Source organism: Fulmarus glacialis, unplaced genomic scaffold, assembly GCF_000690835.1.
Source record: "Fulmarus glacialis isolate BGI_N327 unplaced genomic scaffold, ASM69083v1 scaffold4440, whole genome shotgun sequence".
Taxonomy (NCBI): Eukaryota; Metazoa; Chordata; class Aves; order Procellariiformes; family Procellariidae; genus Fulmarus; species Fulmarus glacialis.
This window is the reverse complement of record NW_009189440.1, coordinates 60,928-83,560: the sequence shown is the minus strand read 5'-3', so window position 1 is coordinate 83,560 and position 22,633 is coordinate 60,928. Positions and strand designations below refer to the sequence as shown.

The 22,633-nt window shown below is 45.3% G+C and overlaps 1 protein-coding gene across 1 annotated transcript in view; it reads right to left on the bottom strand.

Moving 5' to 3' along the window:
• Window positions 1–5,918: 5,918 nt before the first annotated feature.
• LOC104079751 (tetratricopeptide repeat protein 7A-like) overlaps window positions 5,919–22,633 on the bottom strand; it is a gene marked incomplete at its 5' end in the record, with an annotated part of 65,902 nt that continues 49,187 nt past the window's right edge. The window contains one exon of the mRNA XM_009581893.1: window positions 5,919–6,140. Coding sequence (XP_009580188.1) covers window positions 5,919–6,140 — 222 coding nt within the window. The remainder of the gene's footprint in view (window positions 6,141–22,633) is intronic.

The window sequence follows — 22,633 nt, the reverse complement described above, 5'->3', positions numbered from 1 at the left end:
CCTCTGCCCCCGCAGAAACCCCACACCACTGTTTCGCCTCCTCTCTGAATCGTGGGAAAGAGGGGGAAAAAGTCAGAGGTAGTATTTTGTTCGCTTCGATTTCCCATTTTTAAGACGTTGTACTAACAGTTGAAGGACTCAATTCTGCTATTGCAGCAGAGGAACCTTGTTCTGCTTGACTTATACTGAATACACTCGTAAACCAAAGTAGCCAGAGTTACAAAGCAATGCTCTTCAAAAACCCTGTCCTTAACCTCATTTCAGTATGAAACTAAGGGGCTGGCTTTTTAAGAAGGCTTGCCCAAAAGATTAATGTGTAAATGCGAAGAATGCTCTGGAAGCTCTCGAATGAAGACTTTTTATTCCCAAATAACCGCAGGAGTTTGCTGTTTGTAGCAAAAAGATGATTAATGGCATTGTGGCTGAAATAAGGTAAGTCCCTAAACTTGATGGCATACTATTTGCATAGTACCTCGATGTTAGAGTTTCTCACACTACCTTTGTTTATTTTTACTGGAAGAAGCACAGGAAAAGCATGATGCTCGCTTGAATCTCCATAAATTCAAACATCTGAAGCTACATTACTCCTTTTTCCTGGCTCTGTTCCTCTCTGAAAGCACGCCGCTTTCATGCACACTCTCGTTTTTCCCATGAACTACGGGGTGTAGGCCAAAATACCCTTTGCAACTGGTAACTTGCTAGGCACACGAGGTTCCAGTTAATAGAACAAATGGTCATTTCATAATGCTTGAAGTATCTGTGGCACGAATATATTAAAAGTCCTGAAATTGGCAGGAAATATGAGGAGCATTTTTTGTTTTCCACAGGGTCAATTTTATTCTTCTGGTGAAAACATGTTACAATGACAAAAAAAGTTAAGCTACATGGAAAACGGATTCCGACAACCGCATTAACAGTATTCCCGTGGCGAGTAGGAAACGCTCGTATGTGCGAAAGCTGAGCACCTCTCTGTGCGCCGGCTCGGGGAGGTTCTTACTTGTATCATCATGGGCCGCTCTGCAACGGTGTGGTGTCGTGTCTCTATCAGTGATTTTAGCTACAGGCTGGCATGTGTTTCTGCGGGAAAGCGAGCTGGATCTTTTAGCATCCAGTTACTTGGGAACCCGCCTTGGTTTGCTGGAGCTGAAGGCACGAGCCAGTTTATTAAAGGCAAAGTTGGAGGAACCATCTTAGCAGCTGCTGGTTCAGCGGTTACCTCCCCTCCTGCCAACATCACCGAACTGACGGGTGTTTCAGCTTCTCATTTCTAAGAAAATAGCTTTATCTGACCATGCACGGATACCCTGCAGCACTGAACAACAACTTCACAGTAGGGAGACCATCGCGTGGAGCCAGGCTTAGGGAAGAGTCAGAGGGTTGGTTAAACCAGCATGAGCGAGGGGGTGCTGGCGAACAAGACTGTGCAGCTGGTGGCAGCAGCCACCTCGCAGGTGACAGCAGGCACCAGGGCAGTGCTGATGGGTGACGAGACGGGCACTGCAGTGATCCCTTTGGGCTTATGCAGCTCTCCTTAGCCAAATATGTGACATGCCGAGGGAGGGAGAGATGTCTCAGCTACACATGCCTGTTGCATAATTGTCAAATACGCCTGTAATACAATTCCGCCAGAGGCAATTATTGCTGCAGCGCAGTCGCTCTGGGAAGCCTTCTTCTCCCAGGCCCAATTGCAACTATCAAATCTCTGTTGGTTTGGCTGAAAAAAGATCGTGGCAGTGATGTCTTTTCACTAAAAAGGATTGTTTCCCACTCTGCTGTCATTAAAACGAAATATAAACTAGCCAAACCCTGTCTTCACCAAGACTCTCCGAAAATGGAACATTTTTTGGATAAAATAACTGTAATTCAAATTGCAGCAGTCAGTGCTGTGCCTACTTTGGTACCCAGCCAGTGAATTTTAAAGTAAACACCCTCCAGGACTGTTCTCCATTTGGATTTATTAGTCATTACCAAGAAAAGATAATTAGCACTTCTGAAGCATTGTGATAATCAGTAGCATGAACTGTTACCAATAGAAACAGACTGGGGTACTTGTGCAGCGCAGGAATATGGCAGCTCCGTTGTACTCCCCGTACAGAAAGAGTGCACTGGTGGGCAGACCCTCAGCTGGAGGAAATGCTCATAAATACCAACAACTCCAGTGGAGCTAATGACAGTTTACACAGGGTAGGGCAGGGACTGGGGGGTTGTTCCCTGGCCTGCTGGGCTTCTCCTTCTGTTATCCTGGAGGCAGAGTCGTTGTTACAATATACAAACCTTCTTGTTGGTCAACGCAAGGGCAAATACTATTCCTTTACTGCGCAACAGAAAAATAGGATCTAATTATTTTTCTTTGTATGCTCCTTGCCAACGCAAAGGAAAATAACCTTGTGGTGGAACAAGAGGAACCTGGGTACACCTGGATCCTTTAGGCAACGATGCCTTTTTTCTTCTCCTTTTTCTAAATGAGAAAACTCTGTTGGACTCAAGTCAGTGCTAAAACTCACAGAATTGGTATTTCACTTATTGTTCCCCAAACTTCTGTTACTTATGATCATCTGTAATAATCATATGAAGGATGGGATGTAAATCTTATGTTCTTAGTCTCAAACCCTGAGCATTAACCATGCCAGGCTCCCTGCTATAGAAAAAGTATTACTTACTGAGCTCAGGGAAGTAGGTCTATTAGATTTATCAACGTTGCTATCTAAATAAATACTACAATACATAGGCTTGTCTGAAGTAGCTGTCTTTGTTTTTCTGTACCTGGACTTATGAACAAAATCCATGCTGAAGAACAGAGGTAGCATGTAAGCTTAGGAAGGCTTCTGTTTTGGTGAGCACTAATAAGAAATTTAGCTAGAGGATTTACCCCCAGAATACTTGCAAGTCTAAAACCACCACCCTCGTTCCTGCACTGTAGAGAGCATTTCAGGTCAATATAACACCCCTCCAGCCAACGGGTTCTTCATATCCTCTGCGAAGCACGCAGCAACTCTCAGGATTGAGTCCAGTTTCCATGCAAAGTACTTTGTCTGCAACTGATGTAGGGGCTGCGGTGTGCCGTGCTGGTAGTGCGTACCTTACCCGTGTAATTCCTATTGATGCTGATGGCATTTACTTGTGTACGTCTTCCTTGCCACACCTGAAGCAGACACTCTTAGGACTGTAATTCCTATGCCAGTAATACTCCTTAATGCACATGACAAATACGGGGCCACCCTGGCAACATCCGACTGGTTGATACACTCGAAGTACTTGTGCACGTTTGCACCTCCTCTCCTAGGAAGTTGACTGCTGTGGCAGTCATCATCTCTTCACTGAGATGAAGTTCGCCTGATGGCAACAAATGTGATGGGCTGGTGGCTGTTTGCAAGCTATGCATGCAGAAGTAAATGGGTCTGTGAGTGTTTGCTTCTCAGCTGCTGCTGGGAAACAGGCACCCTCCTGCCAGGTCACAAACCAGCTACGTTACAGACCTTTTAAAGCGGTTCCTCTGTCACAGAGGTGGATGCATAGCTTGTACTCAAACAGCTGTCTGGTACACAGAAGTTGCTATGGCAGCGCTTTACAGATACACGTTGCAGAAGAAAGCGGTGATGTCGGACCACACTGACTCTTTTTTTGTGTCTTATACAGAAGGCTCACTCCCACCCTGGGAACTGTGGAGCAGAACAAATACCAGAATATAATATCTATCTATATATATCTCTCTACTTAAGTCTACTGTCAGATTGCATCTGACTGTGGAACTGGGTTTAAAACACCTGGGTAACAATTTACACATTATGTCAACAACATCATCTCTCCCCCTCCCCTTCCCCCTTTCCCACCTGCAGTGCAGAGCAAGCCGACTTCATAGCATCCATCACAGCAAAATGGGTCTCTGCTGCATCTTTCTGTCTTCATGAAACTCATTTAGTTCTGGTACTTTAACACCTACTCCTTCCTCTGCTGCTGGTGCTATTGCAAACGAGAAATGCAGCTGGGTAACACTGTCTCCTTGGAAACCTGCCTCTGGCCTAAAAAGCCCGGTTTGGTGCCCGTGTGGCACTGGAAAGCCAGAGACCTCATGGGCCGAGCACCCTTCATGGCTGGGCTGCTTTCACTCCAGATCCCTCGGTGAACAGAGGACTAAGCTGGGCTATTGCACCAGCAACATTTAATGGAAAAAAAAAAAAAAAAATTGGCCTGCGAGTGAAACAGGCTGCTGAGAGAAACCTGAGGGCAGTGTACTTGCCTTGGCGCAGGCACCTCGAGGGGAGGCTGGGGGCAGGAGCTCTGTAATGGTGTGGTCTGGGAGCAGCGCGAGGAGCCCACCTCTCCATGAGCCTGCAGATTTCCAAATAATTGTAAACAATGCTGACTTCAAGTCTGCTGCCAGAGCCTCAGGCTCTTTCAGAAATAACCCCTACTCATTTATTGCCTGAGGATATTATTATTTCCAGAATGAACTAGTTGCGGATCACAATACTGGGCAGAATTGTAGTACAAACTGTGTTTTAGTGCAAACCCACTTATGAAATAGCACAAATCTTCTTTGGACTGAAAAGGGCACAGAGCCCCAACCTTTTGTGTAGAAAAGTGCCCGCAGCTCATTTCTGCATCATCTTCATCTTGGGACTGGTCTGGACGGGGCTGGCTCTCGTGTGTCGTGTGACAGCACGGTACAGCTCTACCTCGCTGCCGAGGCCCAGGGAGGTCAGGCACAGCTAAGGAGCAGGTTAGCAGGGGGTATGCCAGCTGCGTCCCCTGCCCCGGCCATGCCAGCCATGGGGAGGCTGCGTGGATTAGGAGCTCTTCAGATGGCTCTGGAGATCACTCTTACATCTGATACGATACGCAAGATGATCCTGCTCCGCTGAAGGCTCAACTCTGTACCTCTAATGTGAAATTTCTATAGACAATCCAAAGATTTGGTTCTAAGAAAGAAGTAATTCATATATACACATACTGCCTTCAGCATACTTTCCCTTAAAAGACTGCTGCCATCTTTTATATCATGAAAAGATGGATATGAAAGCGTTTTGTGCCAGGAATGGTAATGCAGTAAAGTACACAGTTCAGTCACTATGTACTGGTAATCACTATATTCCTCACTAAAAGTGATGCAATAGGTGATTTATAAGAATGAAGCTCAGAGTTTATAATCGTGTACTTCATGTAAGCCCTTTCAATAAATATGTAATTGGAGATACATATATGTTTTTAATACTAGTTCAAATGTGAACTGATTTGGTCTTTGGTCTTTCTGCTTTTGTGAATCATACTGCAATAGCAGCTTTTAAAAAAAAAGGTATTTTTAATTTAAATTGGTCTAGGCAAACGCCACAGTAAATATAGTGAGCATATGCAGTATTTAAGAGCAAGGCAGGAAAAAGGATTATCAAAATAATTTTGGAAATGGCATGTACTGCATATCTATATGGTTTAATTGTCATTCCTATCCTGTCAGATCTGTGTGGAGACAGCCACATGCTTAAGCCCAACTTGGTCAAGTTAGTTGGTGCATTTACTCCTGTTTAGAGCAGGTCTGGGCTTTAATTCAGGGCTTGGGGATTCTATCTTTAATGAAAATTGAAAGGTGCAGGTGCTTAGAACAGCTGTACCCTAGCATGTTCTACTCTATGGACAGTGACCTTGAACCAACACTTTGAAATAAGCCTTGCTATTAACTTGAACAGGAGGTGAGCCAGGCACGAAGCATGTGAAGAAAAAGGCATTCTCTATTTCTGCCTGTTGCAAATTCTTCTACAGTTAGGCTTGTCTCAGCTAAGTGTGTAGACCTGAGCCCCATCCTGGAATTATTTTGCCCCGCTCCAGGTTATAATGGCACTTTTCTGTTGGGCTTTTTCTTTGTTTATTTGTTTGGTTTTGGTGTCTGTCCAGGGAATGAAGGTGCTTAGCTGCAGGGCAAAGCTTCAGAGCTCCCTGGGTATGACAGTGAATGGGATGACAGGACTGCTGGATTCGAGGTCCAGAGCGGTGAGGAAGCATTCGATGGCTGCTTCGTTTTTCCCCTGAGCTTGCAAGACCTCTCCCAAGCTGTTCCAGGCCCTGTGACTGGTGGTCTGGATCCGGATGGCATCTCTGAGGACTTTCTGGGCCAGGTCCCTTCGCCCAAGTCTGCTCAGCACCAGGCCCTGTCAACAAACAAGTGATGAGCAGTTAACAACGGCACAAAACAGGATGAAATGGAGCACCCCAAGCTCTCAGCAAGCTGGGCAGATGTATGAGTGCAGGCACAGGAGTCCTATCGGGGGGATCGCCACCTATTTCTGGAGGGGAGTATTAATCAGCTGTTAAGCTCTGCTTTTTATGATTGTGATGTGTAATTTAAAAAAACAATTGTGAAAATAATTTTTTTTAAGTGGAGACTGATTCAGCTCTGCAAGTGCTCCTGCTGTGCGTTACTGGGATAGCGTATATTGGTGCTATATAGAGAAAGGCTACAGGCCCTTTAAGCATCCTTCTCTCTTTGAGTAGGTTACACTGGCGTCTAGGATAAGATAGAGATATCTTATCCTAGAAAGATAACGCTGAGAATGGAAGAAATGGGCGAGCGCATTAATGAGGAAAATATACACAGGTTCAATTACACCAAGTATCTAAATAACTCTTGCACATCTGGAACATCCAGCTGAGGCTGAGGTAAAGTCTCTCAGCTCCTACATCTTGACCATACAGAAAGACTTTTCCTCTCGACAAATGGGGCTAGAGGGACGTGGGCCCCTTCCAGCCTTCTAGGGGCAGGCTGTATGTAACAGCATGGGGCCCTCTGTCCTCCTGCTATTTGCACTCCAATGTAGATCCTAAAGCAGTGTGGGGGAGGAGAAGGATGGAAGAACCTTGTTTAAAAAGCTGTCCTTAGGGTAAGAAAAGACACAAGTGGGTGTAACCATCTGGAAGGAACAGGAGGGGGAGGATGAAAGAAGTGGTAGGAAGAACATGTTTTCCTATAGGGCTTGCATGGATGCGTCTGAACCCACAAAGCATCTAATGAGCCAGACTCCCTTTTAATTATACAGCCGTCAACCACAGCGAGCCCAGATGGTCACGTGGGCTTTGCAGGCCACAACACATTAGTGGCATTTTTCTGCTTCCTCCTGAAGGTGCACACACCAGGATGAACCTCCCACCAGTTTCATCCAGGTGTGGCCTGTGGAAGAAGCAGCCAACGCTTTCATGTTGCCCGTCAAGCTCTGCATGGCCTCTGCCTGCACTCACCCGCAGAAATGTTGGAAAGTGAGATGACAGCCTGACTTCATGCTTTTCCTGGGACTATGTAGTATGTGGATGCGTATGTAAAAAGAAAAGCATTAGCTTCATCTTTAATGTGTCTAACTGCCTTTAGTTGATATGAAAAGACGTAAGAAACCTGAAATCTCTCACAACTAGAACCCAAGTAAATTTCTGATGAAAGAATGGTGATGCTTTTGGAAGTAGGAAAGATTTTTCCTTTGTCTTGTTTTGTTTGCTTTACCAAAACAGCTTTTAGACACAGGGTGCATCAGCATGACTAAGACCCTATAGCCAGTGATAGTACTAATACCTACAGAAACACACTACTTTGCCTGAGAGAAAAATTAAGAAACACCCATTTAATCAAGTATCGGCGGTACTGTGAAAAGTTTCACTGCCTCTTTCTTGCCCATAACCTTGACCTGAATAATCCACTCAGTATCAAATCTGATCATCTAAAGATGCAGTGGGGATGTTTTTTCTTCAGGTTTCTTTCTCTGTTGGAAAATGGCGAGGCAATGGGGCCTAATCCTACCGTCCCCTTGCGAGCAGGCACAGGTGGCACAGAGGTACCCCGATGGGAGAGGCTGGTTCCTCTGGAGGTAGCTGCCCGGAGATGACCGCAGGCATGTAATGACAGACTGGAAGGAATTTGTGCAATTATAATTTGAGTCACCTGCTTGTCAGGGATAATGAGACACAGAAAGGGCAAGTAGTGTGGCCATAGCAAATCTGCTGCTGAGCCAAGAATAGACGGGAGCTATCTCAGCTTAAGTTTGTACTCAACCACAAAACCACTCTTCCCAAAAACTCTTCCTGTTGCGCTGACTGAGCAGAGCCGATTGTGCTCTCTGGTGGCCAGGGACCCATCACCGTCCTCACCCTGACACTAAGCGGCATCAAGGCTCTCGATGCTCCTGGAGGGCTGCTGGCCCTGGAGGCACAGGGGCCAGCGAGCCCAAGCAGCTGCTGCCTGTCATCCCCCTCCAACGAGGAGGGGAATTCCCTCCCCGGCTGACATCTCGCGCTTCTCAACAATGCTGCAGTGAAATCCACCTCATCGTAAACCGCTCGTGCAGCACAGCTGCCTTGTCTGCCCCAGCACCTTTGTTGGTCAAGGACCAGGGGCTGGCATGCCACCTCATCGTAAACCGCTCGTGCAGCACAGCTGCCTTGTCTGCCCCAGCACCTTTGTTGCTCCCCAGTGTGGAGCCGCTGCATTTATTTTGCCTGTGCTTGAGGTCCCTGCAGCTGCTTTGCAGCACTGGGAGGAGGCTGTACGCAAAGCCCAGGTACTGTGTTCACCTGGGGAAGATGCTGAAGCTGATGCCCACCAGTAAGTGCAGCACAGGTGAACATTTGCTCGTCGGTATTCAGTGCTTTCAAGCATACCAGTTTAGCTGAAAAAACATCTGTGAACCCTCAGAAAGGGTGATCCCAGGCTCCCCAAAGCCAGGGGAAAGCCTCCTGTTGATGCTGCAGTATACTGCATGAGTGAAAAACTGCTGTATGTTTTTGGGGAGAAACACAGGAAGAAACATTTGCTAAAGGAGGTGAAGGTTTCTCCCCTCCTCCTTGCTTATATGCGTGACTGTTAGTGTCAAAGGCTGCCCAGGTCCACAGCCCCTCCCAGGCATGCCCACCGTCTTGCTTCCCTCTTGTTCTGACCAGGAACAGCCCCATGTCCCCTTCTTGCTCATGCGCCTGGATTTCCATGTGGTGGGGGCAAAAGACGCTGTGCTTCAGGCCTCAGCCCAAGCGGAGGTCGGGGTGTGGCCAACCCAGGCCTGCAAATGTTCCCAAACCCCAGCACCGAGACCTACTCCTTCACCCAGAGTGAGCTGCGACAGATGGTGTCGGCCTCTCCAGTGAGGTTAACTGAACCGGCAGAAATATGCTGCTGGATGTTGAAAGGACAAGTTGAACATCATTAATTCTGTGTGCAGGAGAGCTTCTTGCTTTGGGTTTCCTCTCTCCTCTCCTCCCCACCCTGCTCCTTGCAAACCACAAGCATGTTGTGAGAGCTGGAGGCTGCACAATCCCCAAGCCTCACAAAGACGCAGCACTGAGCACTTCAGTTTTTTGTTTCCCTGAGGTATTTGCACTTGAGAGCTTCTCCTTGCTACTGAATTTCTTATTTCCCCATGGAGTCTGGCTTGCTATAAACAATGCCTGCATGTTGTTGCTATGTAGGTCCAGCTGGAATCTGCCTACAGTGCAAAAGAAAAAAATTATATATAAATTCAGAAAGCCACCCACTGACAGGCAATTTGCATTTTTATCTGGAAGATTTTTTTTTTTTTAAAAAAAGCTTTTTCTAATGAAAAGTTCAGTTCCTGAGTTTCTATGGAAACTCATCTGCTTGGTGTGCATGCATAATTTCATAAAGTCAGATCTCAGGAAGATGAGCAATTAGTATAAATACAAGCAGGAATATGATTAAGGGTTTCATCCTCTTATTCCTGAAGATGGAGAGTGGGGCTGGGTTTTGTTGTCCTTCCTTGGTTTGTATTTGTGGTTTTGCCAAATCAATGCAGAAACCGCTGTACGAGGTGGCCTCGCTCCTCTGCCACCTCCTGGCTAGCACCAGCACTTCTGGTTTTGCCTGGTTATTTTCCTCCCAAAGATGGTAAGTACCTCTAAGTATGGTCTTCTCTGTCAGTGTTGTTGGTACCGAGTCAGGCCCTAAGGAGCAATGAGGACTCAAGTATATTACAAATAGTAAAAAACCCCAAACCAAACCGAAAAGTCTGTGGGAATCATTGCTTTTGAGCTCCTGTGGGCAGCACGTCGGTAGGGCTCACACCAGGCCTGTGCTAGCCACACGTAGGCATTTCATGTGCTGTTTGCATTACTATAGCTGTATAGCGCTTGGATGCGAACTCACTCACTCAAGCAGGTCTGAGGGTAACTTGTGCAGATTAATTTAATTTTCTTTTTTAGGTCTGAAGACATACTTCAGATCTTGTAAACAGAGGCAGGGTAGTGAAGGTTGCGCTTTCAAGCCAGACTGTAAAAGACGGCACTGAAAGAACTGAAAGAAATTCATTTGAGGTGAAAGGCTGCAGCACAGCGAAGCTGGTACTGCCTAGCGGGGCATGAAGGCAGAGGGGAGAGAGCGAATTTGGTTTGCTGATTTAGGGTGCCTTATGCTGGCAGCTGGACTCCTGAATTTATTGTTTTTAATTTCAGGGGACAGGGGGTGCGTATGGGAAGCTTTTTCAAAGGTATTTTTGACCTTCTCCGCATGCCACTTCTATAGAGACACTGGGGTGGACTCCCTTGCCTTCAGTGATGTGATACTTAGTAATTGATACTTGAGTGAGGCTATTTTTGTTTTAGAATAGGAGAGCCATATTTCAATTCAAGTTAGATGAGCAAAAAAGTGACTTGTTTTCAATTTCCACTAATAAAGAAAGTGAGCATAAGCCCTGCTTAAAGTCCCACTTCAGAAGGTTGTGGGGTTGTGGAATTTCTGATCTGTGCCTTTATTTCCTTAGAGTTTGACAAAACCTCCTTAAAGGTTGTTAGCTCGTAAAATTCCCAGAAAATAGTGCAGAAAAGACATTATGAAAGACTACAAAATAAGCCTCACGTACAAGCTGGAGTTTATTTTTAGTAATGAAAGTCAAAACTTCCTTTGCAAATGTTTAGTTCAAACACCTGATGAGCAGCAGGGAGTTATCCTGAGTCTTGGCATTCTTGTCTCCTTCCACTAAGGTGGCACAGATTTACTTGCTCTTTCCTTTGGGGCTTGCATTGGAAAGACATGTCCAGAAAAACATTTTATTTCATTCCTGGAAGATTGCATGGTCATCTCATTCTTGGAGAATCTGTATAGGTAGACTAGACCCTATCTTTATCCTTTACAAACTGATTTTAATAATTACTTTAAATGCAAGTTCTGTCTTTCTTTGCATGAAACTCAAATTCCACAGTGAAGTTGTTTCTGATGCTTTTCTCAACTGAGCAGAGCATTTTCGCCCATTATTGTCTAAATACCCTAAGAAGTTTCCAGAATAAATTAGACTTTGCAGACTTTGCAGTTGGGTTCTGCTAGTGCATTAGTTAATTAATCACAAGGTAAATGGGGTATCCTTACTGTCTACTCCAATCTGTAATACGGACATGTCACTAGTGGTTAGTAGGAGGGTAATCAGCAGCTGGCAAGATCAGGGCACGCCGCAGAAAAGCGCTCGTTCAAAAGTGTGCTGATTCAGCAGAATCCTACAAAAAGCCTTTCAAGATGCATTTGGCACTTGGTAATAACGGTCTCATGTAACAGAAAAATCCGCACTGCTACAGGGTAACATACGCTTCTGTAATTATTTAGCAGCAAAATCTGTTGCATAAACCATGAAATACCACAGAGTCCTTTTGGAAAATGGCAAAGATTAACCCTGGAAATCCTAGGTCTCCTAGAACAAAGACAGACATGTAACTAGCCAATTGCTCTGTGATTCTTTCCCCCTACATTCATGACCTTTGCATTTCTGAGGAGCCAGGATTTTTTTTTTAGCTGTGAGCAGTGAAGCGAGTTTTTGTTGTGCTGTCGCTTAGCCACGCAGCAGCTGGCAGTGTGCAGGGTAGCTAATCTTCCATTTTGCTGATTCAGTCCAGGTTGTGGCGAACCTGAGCTATACAGCTGAGCTTTGTTCTCTGAAAATACACTGCAGGAATACATGGAGCAGTCAGGGTCTGCTCACCAAACACACTGAATTAAAGACCATATCTTCATTTACTGCCCTAATGAAGGGTGACTGGGATCCACTTCTGGAGGAAAGCTCATCTTTCAGTGTTTCTGCTGCCTCTTTCGTCGCGAGCAGCTTTTCCTTCTCTTCCTTCCCCCCCTCCTACTCCTCCACCGAAGCTGCTGCATCCCCTGTCAGTCAGTGAAGCTGAAGTGCTGCATTTGATAAAGCAGAGGAGGAGAAGGAGAGAGGAGGAGAGGGAAGGCAGGCAGGGCCACTGCAAAACGCAGCACACGCAAAGGAAAAACGAAGGAACACCACCGGAGGGGGTGAACTGGCAAGTGTTGGGAAAAGCAAAAACCCGAGTTTGCATCACAATTTGTAGCACTTTGTGCACTGCCTGTGGGTTTCAACTCAGTAGGTTTAACTCGGAGATTTCAGCTCCAGTACTGCAGGCACCAAAGGCAGCCTAGCAGCAGATTGCTGCTTAAACGTCATTGCAGCATCTTTGTGTGCTACAGATGAGTGTGAGGTAAGAGAAGAAATGAGACTGCAAGGAGGCATCAGGAGGGACAGACTAGCTGAGCATGAAGACAGAGATGTCTTAAGCCCACCACAGACCTGGGCACACGGATACGCTTTACTAACCACAGTGAGGTAGCTTCAGCAGGGAGAGAAGAAAAAGCAAAAGAAAGAAAAGGTCAAAAGTGATGAAGACCCGAAGAGAGGAACATCCCCTCCCTTAGCTTGCCAATGTGTTTTTCAACGCAGCGTATAATTGCAAAGGCACCATCTCGCCCAGGCCCCCCCGTGAGGCCAAGGCAAGGCCCCCCTGCAGAAGGGAAGCACTGTGCTGTGCTGCACACTGCCCTCTGCCCAGGCTTGCTGTCTCTATTTGAGTTCATCAAATGTTAGCAGGGCTGTTTGTACCGTGTTTGAAGCTTAAATGTGATAAAACATTTATTGACATAAAAAGTAAACCCTAAGGCAGCATTTCAAACCAGGAGGCTCTGATGTCTCCATAGGGAGGCTCATACAAGCCTAGGGAGAATGAAGAGTTTTCTGCCTTGTCGTCACTTAAGCTTCATTCAAAGCAGAATTGTTTGCTGCATGCTGAATATTTTCTAGATACTTCTTCCTTTGCTGAGACCTACATGGAGATGAAGCAGCAAGCAAGGAAACCTAGTAAGATGCGTCGACCACATGTTTGAGACTAACTAAATGCAGTATTTGTTTTGCACTCTCTTTTCCTAGGGAAGGCAAGATTTCTCTCAGCCCTGATCTTAGCAGTTGTCATAGTAATGTTGCAGTAGAGCACACAGTAGCTTGAACTAGGACTCAAGCTCATGGTGTCGTCTGTAAAAACATGCACTAAGAGAATGTCCCAAACTAATAATAAATAGTAACTTACAATACATACTTTATAATTTAAGGTCCCAATTCTGTTATGCACTGTACCTGCTTCCCTGGCAGAAAGCCTTGTTGAAATTTGTGAAATTCAGCCTAGATATATCCAAGTATTTCAAAATATGTGCAGAATCAAGACTGATCAGCATCAGCAATGAGAGAAAAGGCATGCAACATACATGCAGGATGCTGAAGAGTGGCAGGTAACTTGCTTGCTAAAGCGCTTGACTAGAAAATGGTTGCTGTGCTTCATTGGCTGCTAATGCATTTCACACTGAATAATCTGCCATTACTCAGGAACAATTCAGAGAGCAGGGACAGGGTCAAGGGACAAGCTTTGGGCGGCAGAAGTCCTAGGTTTAAGTATTCTCAGGCTGAGGAGGGTTGAGAACTCGCCTCCCTTGTGCCCAGAGGGTGCTAGCTTCTAGCAAATATTTTTAAGAAGTCAGGGCAGCAGTTAAGCATCCCCATCGCCCCCAGGGGGGGAAACAGCTCTCTGCCTCTATTTTGATAGTAAGCAGGTGCCTATGTTCTGTTGCACATAGCAAGATGTTGCAGCATATAGCTGGGGAATGTCTAGGCTTAAGACTTGGACACCCAATTAATTTTAGTGCCCACAGTGTGCTGTGGCTGATGAACTGGGAACTTCTGTTTGCTTAGGTTTCCTCCAGTGCCAGTGCTGGATCTTTCCCCAATTTTTAATGCTCTGCTTTGCAACAAAGGAGGGGCTGATGTGCACATTTCCCATGTGTGTTATCTTCCCCTCTCTGTACAGAGTAAATCTTGTCTGAACGTATGAGCCATGAACAGGTTCTCCTAGATAACAGCTTCAGCTCTGCCGAGGGTCTCTATGAACCTCAGTCCCACAGAACTAATCGCCAGAGCAAGCGCCGCATTTAGTATGTCTCTGAGGAAGGGCGTAGCGCAGCAAAGACACGGCTGACAGAAGCACAGAGCATGCCAATGTAGATTACAGCAGATGTCTTCTGAAAGGAGAGCCGAGATATTTAAAAAATCTTAATTTGCTTAGTTTTCCACTACTGGCAGTCTCTGGGATAGCATGTTACTAATGACATCCTCCGCACAACTACAGCCGGAGCCTCAGAGTGCAATATCGCAGCTGAGCGCTAAGCTAGCTGAGCTGCTGGGAAACACAAAGTGAGCTGGGCAGGAACGCACTGATGTGGTCCAGCCAGTGCCTCCGGCTTCTGCTCCAGTGCCTCTGATCCCGCAAGGAGCATGTTTCCTTATCGTCTCTTAACATAAAATCTCTCATAAATCATGAACCTCCATGCACAAAGAGATTTTACTGAATTACAGATAGCATTGTCTGTTAGATGCTCAAAAGAGAATGAATGAAGAAACTCATTGAGAAGATAAATAATTAAAGACTTTTGATAAATACTGCACATAACATTAGCATAAATGGAAGCTCCGGCGACACTGGAGAGCTGTGATGTTTTCCTGTTTCCCATTTGTTTGGCAAGAAGGGACTTCTGCTTCCCTCTCCTGTCTGCGGCCAGCTCAGTGTATCGGGACAGCTTGCTGAAAACCTGGAAGTCTTGCTAGTTCCCACCGCCCTGTTTGTGCAGCTGTGTCTTATGTACCAGGAGGCAACATATTCTGTTACTGTACTACACACTATTTTATATACTATATTACTATAGTCTATCACTCTGTCCTGTCTTTGGTGCGCTAACAGGCAGCCTAAATAGCACAGAATTTAAACGAATTTTAACTGGTTTCCTTGTTTGTGAAAAACAGTGTTTGAAGATTGAAGTATAAAGGGGATAGTCATTCCACCCCTTCTCCCTTCTGACAGTTCCCTGAGCACTTTCTGAAATACCTTTTATGAGTTCAGCCGTAGACCAACTTGACTACTACAATTTCTAGGCTTTAATTTGATCTCAGAGCAAAGCACAGCATGAGGACAATACGGATTAGTAGAGCTGCAGTGGTATCTCGAGGGCTGTGCATGGGAAACCACAATTAAAGCTAGTAATCTTCTGGAAGATCAGGTTAGAGGTCAGTGGAGAGGCATCTGCTGCAGGGAAAGATCAGGCCAAGGACAATGTCTTTAGGCCTAGATGCAAGTTTTATTCTCCAGAGACAATTGAACCACCCCAGGAACTTGAGGGGTTTAAGAAATGTATGGGGTTCTTCTCTTGTAAGGTGTTACACACACTTTAGAGAAGATCAGAGAAGAGCTGGGGCGTTTTTTCTTTCAGGAATTTATTTGGGTTTCTAAAGTTACATAAACAGAGCCTCAATAATGTGGTAATGAGCACCTCAGGGACATGGAGAATAACTTACCACAACAGAGGAAGGCAAGTGATTGGCACAGATAAACAGGAGCTACGGACTCCCTGGAAACCAGGATAATCCACCTCTGAGAAGCAGAGCACCGTCCCTCCAGCTAATGGACTGAGATCTCTGCACTGTGCAGTGGATCAGATTTGCTCCTTCCAACGACGCCAAACACCCCAGCAGGTCCGGTCTCTCTCTGATGAGGGAAATGCGCAGTTCCCCCAGGAGAGGAAATGGCCACTCATAGTGTCTAAGTGATGGCTTCGGTGTCAGAGAATCACTTACCACCTTGTTTGTGATGGCTCCACTGTCTCCTCTGGATGGAGGAAGGAAGCCTGGCAACTGCAGAGGAAGAGAGCAGGCAAAACGCGCAAAACAACTCCGTCAGCTCCTAACTGCTGCTCAGGAGCCGTGATCCCGCTGCATAGCCAGGGATTTGCTCCGATGGCTGGGCTACTGAAGCTGCCAGCTAACTAGTGGATTTGCAGGGAGGATGGCAGTGGGGGAGGGGGAGTTCTGCAGCAAACGGAAATGAGGAGAACAAAGTGTTTGCAATTCCTAGGACAGTGAGTGAGCTGACACACAAACAACTTAACGTGAGCATCCAAAATGCTCATTTCTCCTGTGGGAGCTAGTGATTAGAGGCAAAGACAAGTTTTCTCCCTCAAGCTCATCTGCTTCAACACAAAAATTTGAGTTAAGAGGCTGCTCTAAGGATTGCTTTTCCCCAAGGAGAGCTTAGAGCAGTTATTTTGGGATATCTGAAGCACAGGAACATTCCTGGGATTCTGCAATAAGCCTCAGAGTTGGGAAAACAGAATCTGCTAACCAGCCATGGCTACCAATCATCTCCAAAAACCAAACGTTGCTTTAACATTGTCCTGCTTCGTGGAGCTGCAAAAGGTACGTGCCAGACAGACATAACATCCACTGGGAGAGCTTCTCTTAGGGTCAGACTAGAAGTAGTTTTGATTGCTCTCTCCTCCCCAGCCCATAACCCACCTATCTGGGACTTGCAGAGTACCACTGCTGTACCGACAGGCAGAAAGCAGCCGTCCTAATTACACTCAGCATGACTGGGGATGCTTCCTGCAACCACAGCCTTACGCACGACGAGCGTGCGATCACTTGACCATGAATTCCAGTGGAGAGCACCGTCCCACAGGAGGCTGCACTGATGGTCCACCAGCAAGTGTTGCGCTGCTGACGTGCCATTTTTGGGAGGAGGTGTAACTAGCTATGTCACCCTGCAGAGCAGGCTGAAAATAGGATTGCACTCACTGTGCCATGTGGCTCAGTGGTATGTCAGGACATGTATTTTTAGGAAATTCCTCCTTTGGGCAGAAAGGGTGAAGTGCTTGGCCTGGTTTGCAGGCTGCTGGCTTTGCCCAGATCTTTCATACTAGAGTGTGGGAGCATGTTAGCCACCAGTCGGTCTGTGGATGCCCTTAGTGCCTGGATACAGTGCTAGTCCTAGTTACCCTACCAGTAACTAGGGTGGTTGTGGAAGGGTAAAAGACGCTGGTCTGCTGCTGTACTTTTCTTTGTTTCAATGCATGCATGCTTGCTCTCTCTCTTTGTTGGTGCTTTTCAGAGGGGGAACTGACCTCCAACAGAGCAGAGATGGAGAAAAAAATAAGGCAGATCAATGTCTTGGGAAGAATATGGTCTCTGAGGAGCAGCATTAAAAATGTACCTTGCAGAATGAACGTGTGAGGGAAATAGGGAGCTCAGAGAAGATAGCTCATGCAGAGAAGAGAGAGAGAGAAGGAAAAGCAGACAGTAAGTAGGGGATTTAAATAAGCTTCTGGAGAGGCAAAGAGGAGTCTGACTTAGTGAAGTACTTTTTGGGTGCAGCATAATGAAAAAATGCAGTGCATCTCCATGCCCAGCCAGTTACTGATGCATAGACAGTGCTGTGACTTGTCTGACCCCAGGAGAAGGACGAGGTAAGGCAGCGCTGGACTCAGAATCAAATTCTTCTCTCCGACAGACTCTTGCCAGCTTCCTCTTTTCCCCAGAACATCATTCCTATCAGGCAGCATGTGTTCAGCTCCAGCATCTGGGTTGTGATTTTTTGGCAGCTGCACAAAATCTCTGCTATTAAATCCCACCTGCCAGTCTCATGCCTGCTCCCACAGACCTTTGCCTGTTAGCAAATGTTTCAAAATCACACTGCCAGGCACAGCACATCATTCTGCAGTCCTACCTCAGGCAAAAACCCTCACGCAAGGACTCCTTTTAACTTCAGCGGGCTGCAGGAGGGGAAGGCTAGAGGACAGGCCTCTGGATTACAGGCAGAAATATTCATTTAGGTCATGGTTTGCACTGCATTCTTTTCAGCACTAATGTAAACCAGCTATTTTTCCCCTGAATTATCTGAATAACGCTATTTTGCCTGTGACATTTTAAGAAGCTTTGAGACATGCTCCGTGCTGTAGCTGTGCAGTAAGAGAATTTGTGAACTTTGTTCACCAGAATGTATTCATATGAAGTCATTCTTCCCTTCTTTACAAATTCTTCCTTTCCCTTCTCTTGCTTCTTAGCAGTCCCAGATAAGCAATGCCACCAATGTGATGTGTGCGTACTGTATGTCGCTTCATTGTTGAAACAGTTCATTAGTAAACAAAATGCTGAAATATAGCTTGCTCATCTATCCTGGATAAGAGATCTATCCACAAAAATAACTGCAATTTTTAATTCTGTACGGGGAGAAAGGACTTAAAATTCCACATAAATCACCTGCTATAATATTTCACAATTTCCCCAGCATGAACCTAGGCAATGAGGCAGCGCTTTTGGTGCAAAGGACAGTATCTCTTGGAGATAGTCTAAGCTACTTGATTATGGTATCTCTAAAATTGCAAACAAAAGAGGCAACCAATGCTTTTTGATGTGGACATCTGTCAGCAAAGAAACAACTGCTAATTGTCATGTAATAACCACACCAGACACTTCCATAGCAGTCATCTTTCTGGAAATCAAGCATGAAAAAGACTGTTACTCATCCAAGCACCAAGCATATTTTGTCTAGATCTGGCTGCGTTTCTGTAACTGTTTAAAACTCCAAAGTGATATGATGCTCTTTTATAGATGGACACTTGAGATCAAAATATTTAGCCAAAATATAGCAGTCAGTAATTGGTTTTGTTGGCATGTAATTAAGGTATTTAGCTTTATACTCTAATATTTGTATTTTAGTTTTAGAAGCGATGTACGTATACTGAGAAAAGGTGCTGATATTCTTACATAAACACAAGCACATGGGATTTGTAGAGAATTGGTTCAGCGGCAGAACTATCTAGTTGCACTTCACCATTCAGAGAAGTCCTTGCTCCTACAGAAGCACCACAGGAGCTGTCAGTTTGGCAGGTACATGGCTCTATATGAGCTCTGAACAATGTTAAAGCAGTACAGCACTGTCTAAAACCATGTGTGGGGAGGAACAGCTAATTCTCTTTTTATTAAAGGATTGACTCTAGACAGCCTGCCATCTATAAAAACCGTACACGTGATTTCCTAAAGCATGTGCATACCTCTTTTGCAGGCATGGGATCATCAGCCTGTTACTTAATTGAAGAGAATGGAAAAAATGGCTGCAACCTCTCCAGAGACACCAGGTAAGGGGATGACTTCTAATGACTAGTAACCTGAACCAGGCTTGAATTAACCAAAAACTGCTGTAGAGTATCTCTTGTTTAGATGGCACCAGAGCTGCCTGCACTACAGACCAGTTATTTTGCTGTTTACACAGTTTGGCAGTAGTCTAATGATGGATACTGTGTTTGGAGGAGGGAAAAATGCATTTTCTTGAGAACTGCCAGACAAAAAATATTGGATCATCAGGAAAGAGGGTAAAATCAATCTCTCATGATTTTCAGCAAACCAGTGAAAAAACTCAACTGACTAAATATAATGAACTAACTCCTGCAATCACAGAGAAACTTACACATCAGATACATTTCAGTGCTGCCCACAGACCTAAGCAAAAAAAAAAGAAATCACAAACATTGTGAAGTCTTTTTAATCCATATGGAGTGAAAAGGACATTTACAGAGCAGTACAACCCCTAGCATTGCATCTATTCCCGAGTCTGGCAAAGCCCTTTCACTTTAATGAGGTTGGTCTGCCTCTGTACTAGGAGGAATGGTCATGGGTACATTTAATGAACCAGCCTGCATCTCTGAGATGCAGAGGGAGGCAGCAACATGGAAAAGACCCGCCGTGCAGCAGTACAACACGAGTCCAGCGTCACGTGTCTGGGGAGCACTGGAGACAGCGAGCGAGAGAGAGGGGCACCTTCAATTGTTGTGTCAAAGCCTCAACAAAACACAGGCTCCAGCAGGAGCCCCTGATGGGGATGATGTATCAGCAGGATGTTTCTAATTAAACTCAATTGGTTTGAGCACCTGCTGGAAGTGACTGCTCTGCACCTCATCTCCCTCTCCTACTTGAGCACAAAGAGGATGCAACTACCACATAGTACTGTGTTCCTTTTGTGCATTGACAGTGATTGAGAAAATGGATGGCAACAGTCGTGTTTTGTGTTTGCTACTGTTCTAGAAATGCTTTCTTTTCTCTTCTTTTTTTTTTTCCCCCAGAGCATGAGACTGCTCAAGTTTTACAGCCCTTTTGTGAGAGTGGGGCTTTGTGTAGTTTCCTTACTGTAGGGCATCATGATTGATACCGATAATAAATCCCTCAGGACTGAGGAAAGTACCCGTACAGATCCTGACTACGATCAGATTGATGGGGAAAGGATGGTATTGAAGCATGCTATGGTTAGTTGTGCAAGGCAGAACAGCCAGCTGTCACTCATTAAACGCTTTTTAGCCTGTCTTACGAGCACAGCCTGACTTGAACATTTAAAGAAAGGGTTTCATTGATACTGTGTTATATTATCTGAGGTATTTATGGTTTTGCCCGGGAAGGCCTAAGCCAACCAAACCTTCAGAGAAAGCTGCTGAAATTGTGTGGACAGCCAGCAGGACTTCTGGTTTGTGATTGCTGTCCTAGGCTCCCTTTCTGCATCTTTAGGGAGCCAGCACTTGTCAGTGAGATGTAAGTCATGTCTCAAAAGAACACTTGAATATATTGGCCTTGTTGTACTGCGGCGTTGCCCTGCTGTGAAATGAGAAAAATGCATTTACTTGCCGTGGCAGCAGGTCAGCATCCCAAATGTTCTCCCCTCCAACAAGCTTGCTGGGTCAGAATAATTCTGTTTTGGATTGTACCAGACAGTCTCCCGGGTAACATGCTTCATAGCAATGGTCGGGGAGAACACGCCCTTGAATGCAAGGCAGTCAATGAGATTTATAATTACCGTGCTTTATAACCTCGTTCATTCAGGCAGGAAAGGATACTGCTGAAGAGATCTCAAACAAGAGAAATGATAGATTTGCAGCTGCATAAATAGTTGTTGTTAATATGATTTGAAACCTGGATGGCAGAAGGCCCTCTTTTGTCCACTGTGCTGTCCAGTGTAACACAAAAAAGGCACAGACCAGTTTTAAACTCAGGCAGCAGCAGGGCATAAAACTCTGACTTGAGCAACCCTCTCCCAAAGAAGGGGATGTAAAATCCACTCTCTATCACCGAAATCTTCTGATTGCATTAAGCAAGGTCTTGGCTCAAGGCCAGGTCCCAGCTGTCCCTGTAGCGATAATGACCGCCCTCCCTCAGGGTGCTGAGCACGGGCAGAATCCAGCTGCATTTTCACACAGGCACACATGTAAATTGCCTGCACACGGTAGTGTTAATGCTTCTGGGATTACAAACCAAACCTGTAGATGTCTCATCAACAGCAAGCTCCATGCAGAATGGGTTTTATTTTCGGAAAAGCCCGGAGGTAAAAAAAATAAAATCTCCTGGTACAGTTTATTTGATGCTTTGTTTTTGAGTGCCCTTGATGCATAACAGCATGCTATCATCTCTAAAGATTAAAAAGAATCCCTTCTTATTGCTCTGCTGGGTATTTTCAAAGAAATTCATGCACAGATGAAAACAAATAAAAACAATGCCCAATGGCTCTGCAGAGATCCTGGGCCTCTAGTTTCAGGTAGTCTGGAGACAATTTGAAACAAACACGGACCTCTTAAATCCTTGGGTACAGCTCCAGCGAGGACATGCTGGCAAAACTTTAGTAGCTTTAATGGGGTGAGGCTGGTTGAGGATTTTCAACATCATCTCCATTTTGTGGTTTTTAGGGTATAGCTTAACTAGAATCTTGAGCTTACCATGTGCAATACTGGATTTTCATTATTTTTTAAACTGGAGCTTCAAGTTAAATAGTAACACCTTTGTTCAGGCTTGGTTTAAACAAAAATTCAGAGTAACTAGGTTGGTTTTCATGATGTTAAGGTCTGGGTTTTTTGATGGACTAAGGCACGGGTGGAGTAAGTCACCTCCTATCATCAGTGCAGGATTAAGGCCCAAAATGACAGAATTAAATGCAGTATAAACTGAGAGCGCCTCGGGCACTGATGAACAGTTCAGCTCGCTTCAGTTAACATGTCTTTTGCTTTTACCCACTTGGCTTTATTGTTCAGAAGATCTGGCCCAGTAGGAAAATGAAATCCCTCCCCCAGCCTCCATTCTGCTTCCAGCCTTTGCTGCTGGCTAGCTCTGATGGACAGCTGCAGGAGTTTCTTCAGGAGAAATCTGTGTGACACTGCTGCGCTTAGGAAAAGTCTGAAAATAGGCTTTTTTTTCTTTTTTTTCACTCCTGCTTAGGCACTAGCTTTGCTCAGGCTGAAAAACACTCTGTAGAGTATACTTGAGGGTCTGGTTTTTACAGGCTGGGCAAACTCGTTCACAAAGTCACTCGCAAGGCAAAATAACTCCAGACAGAACTAGCATAAGATGCTCGTGTCAAAGACATGGTGCAAATACTGATTTAGGGGTGGTGGTGATAGGGAGGGTAACAGGGACAACGTTGAATACAAAACTGTGCTCTGTTGCTGGTAAGCAGCCCCATGATGCAGTGTATG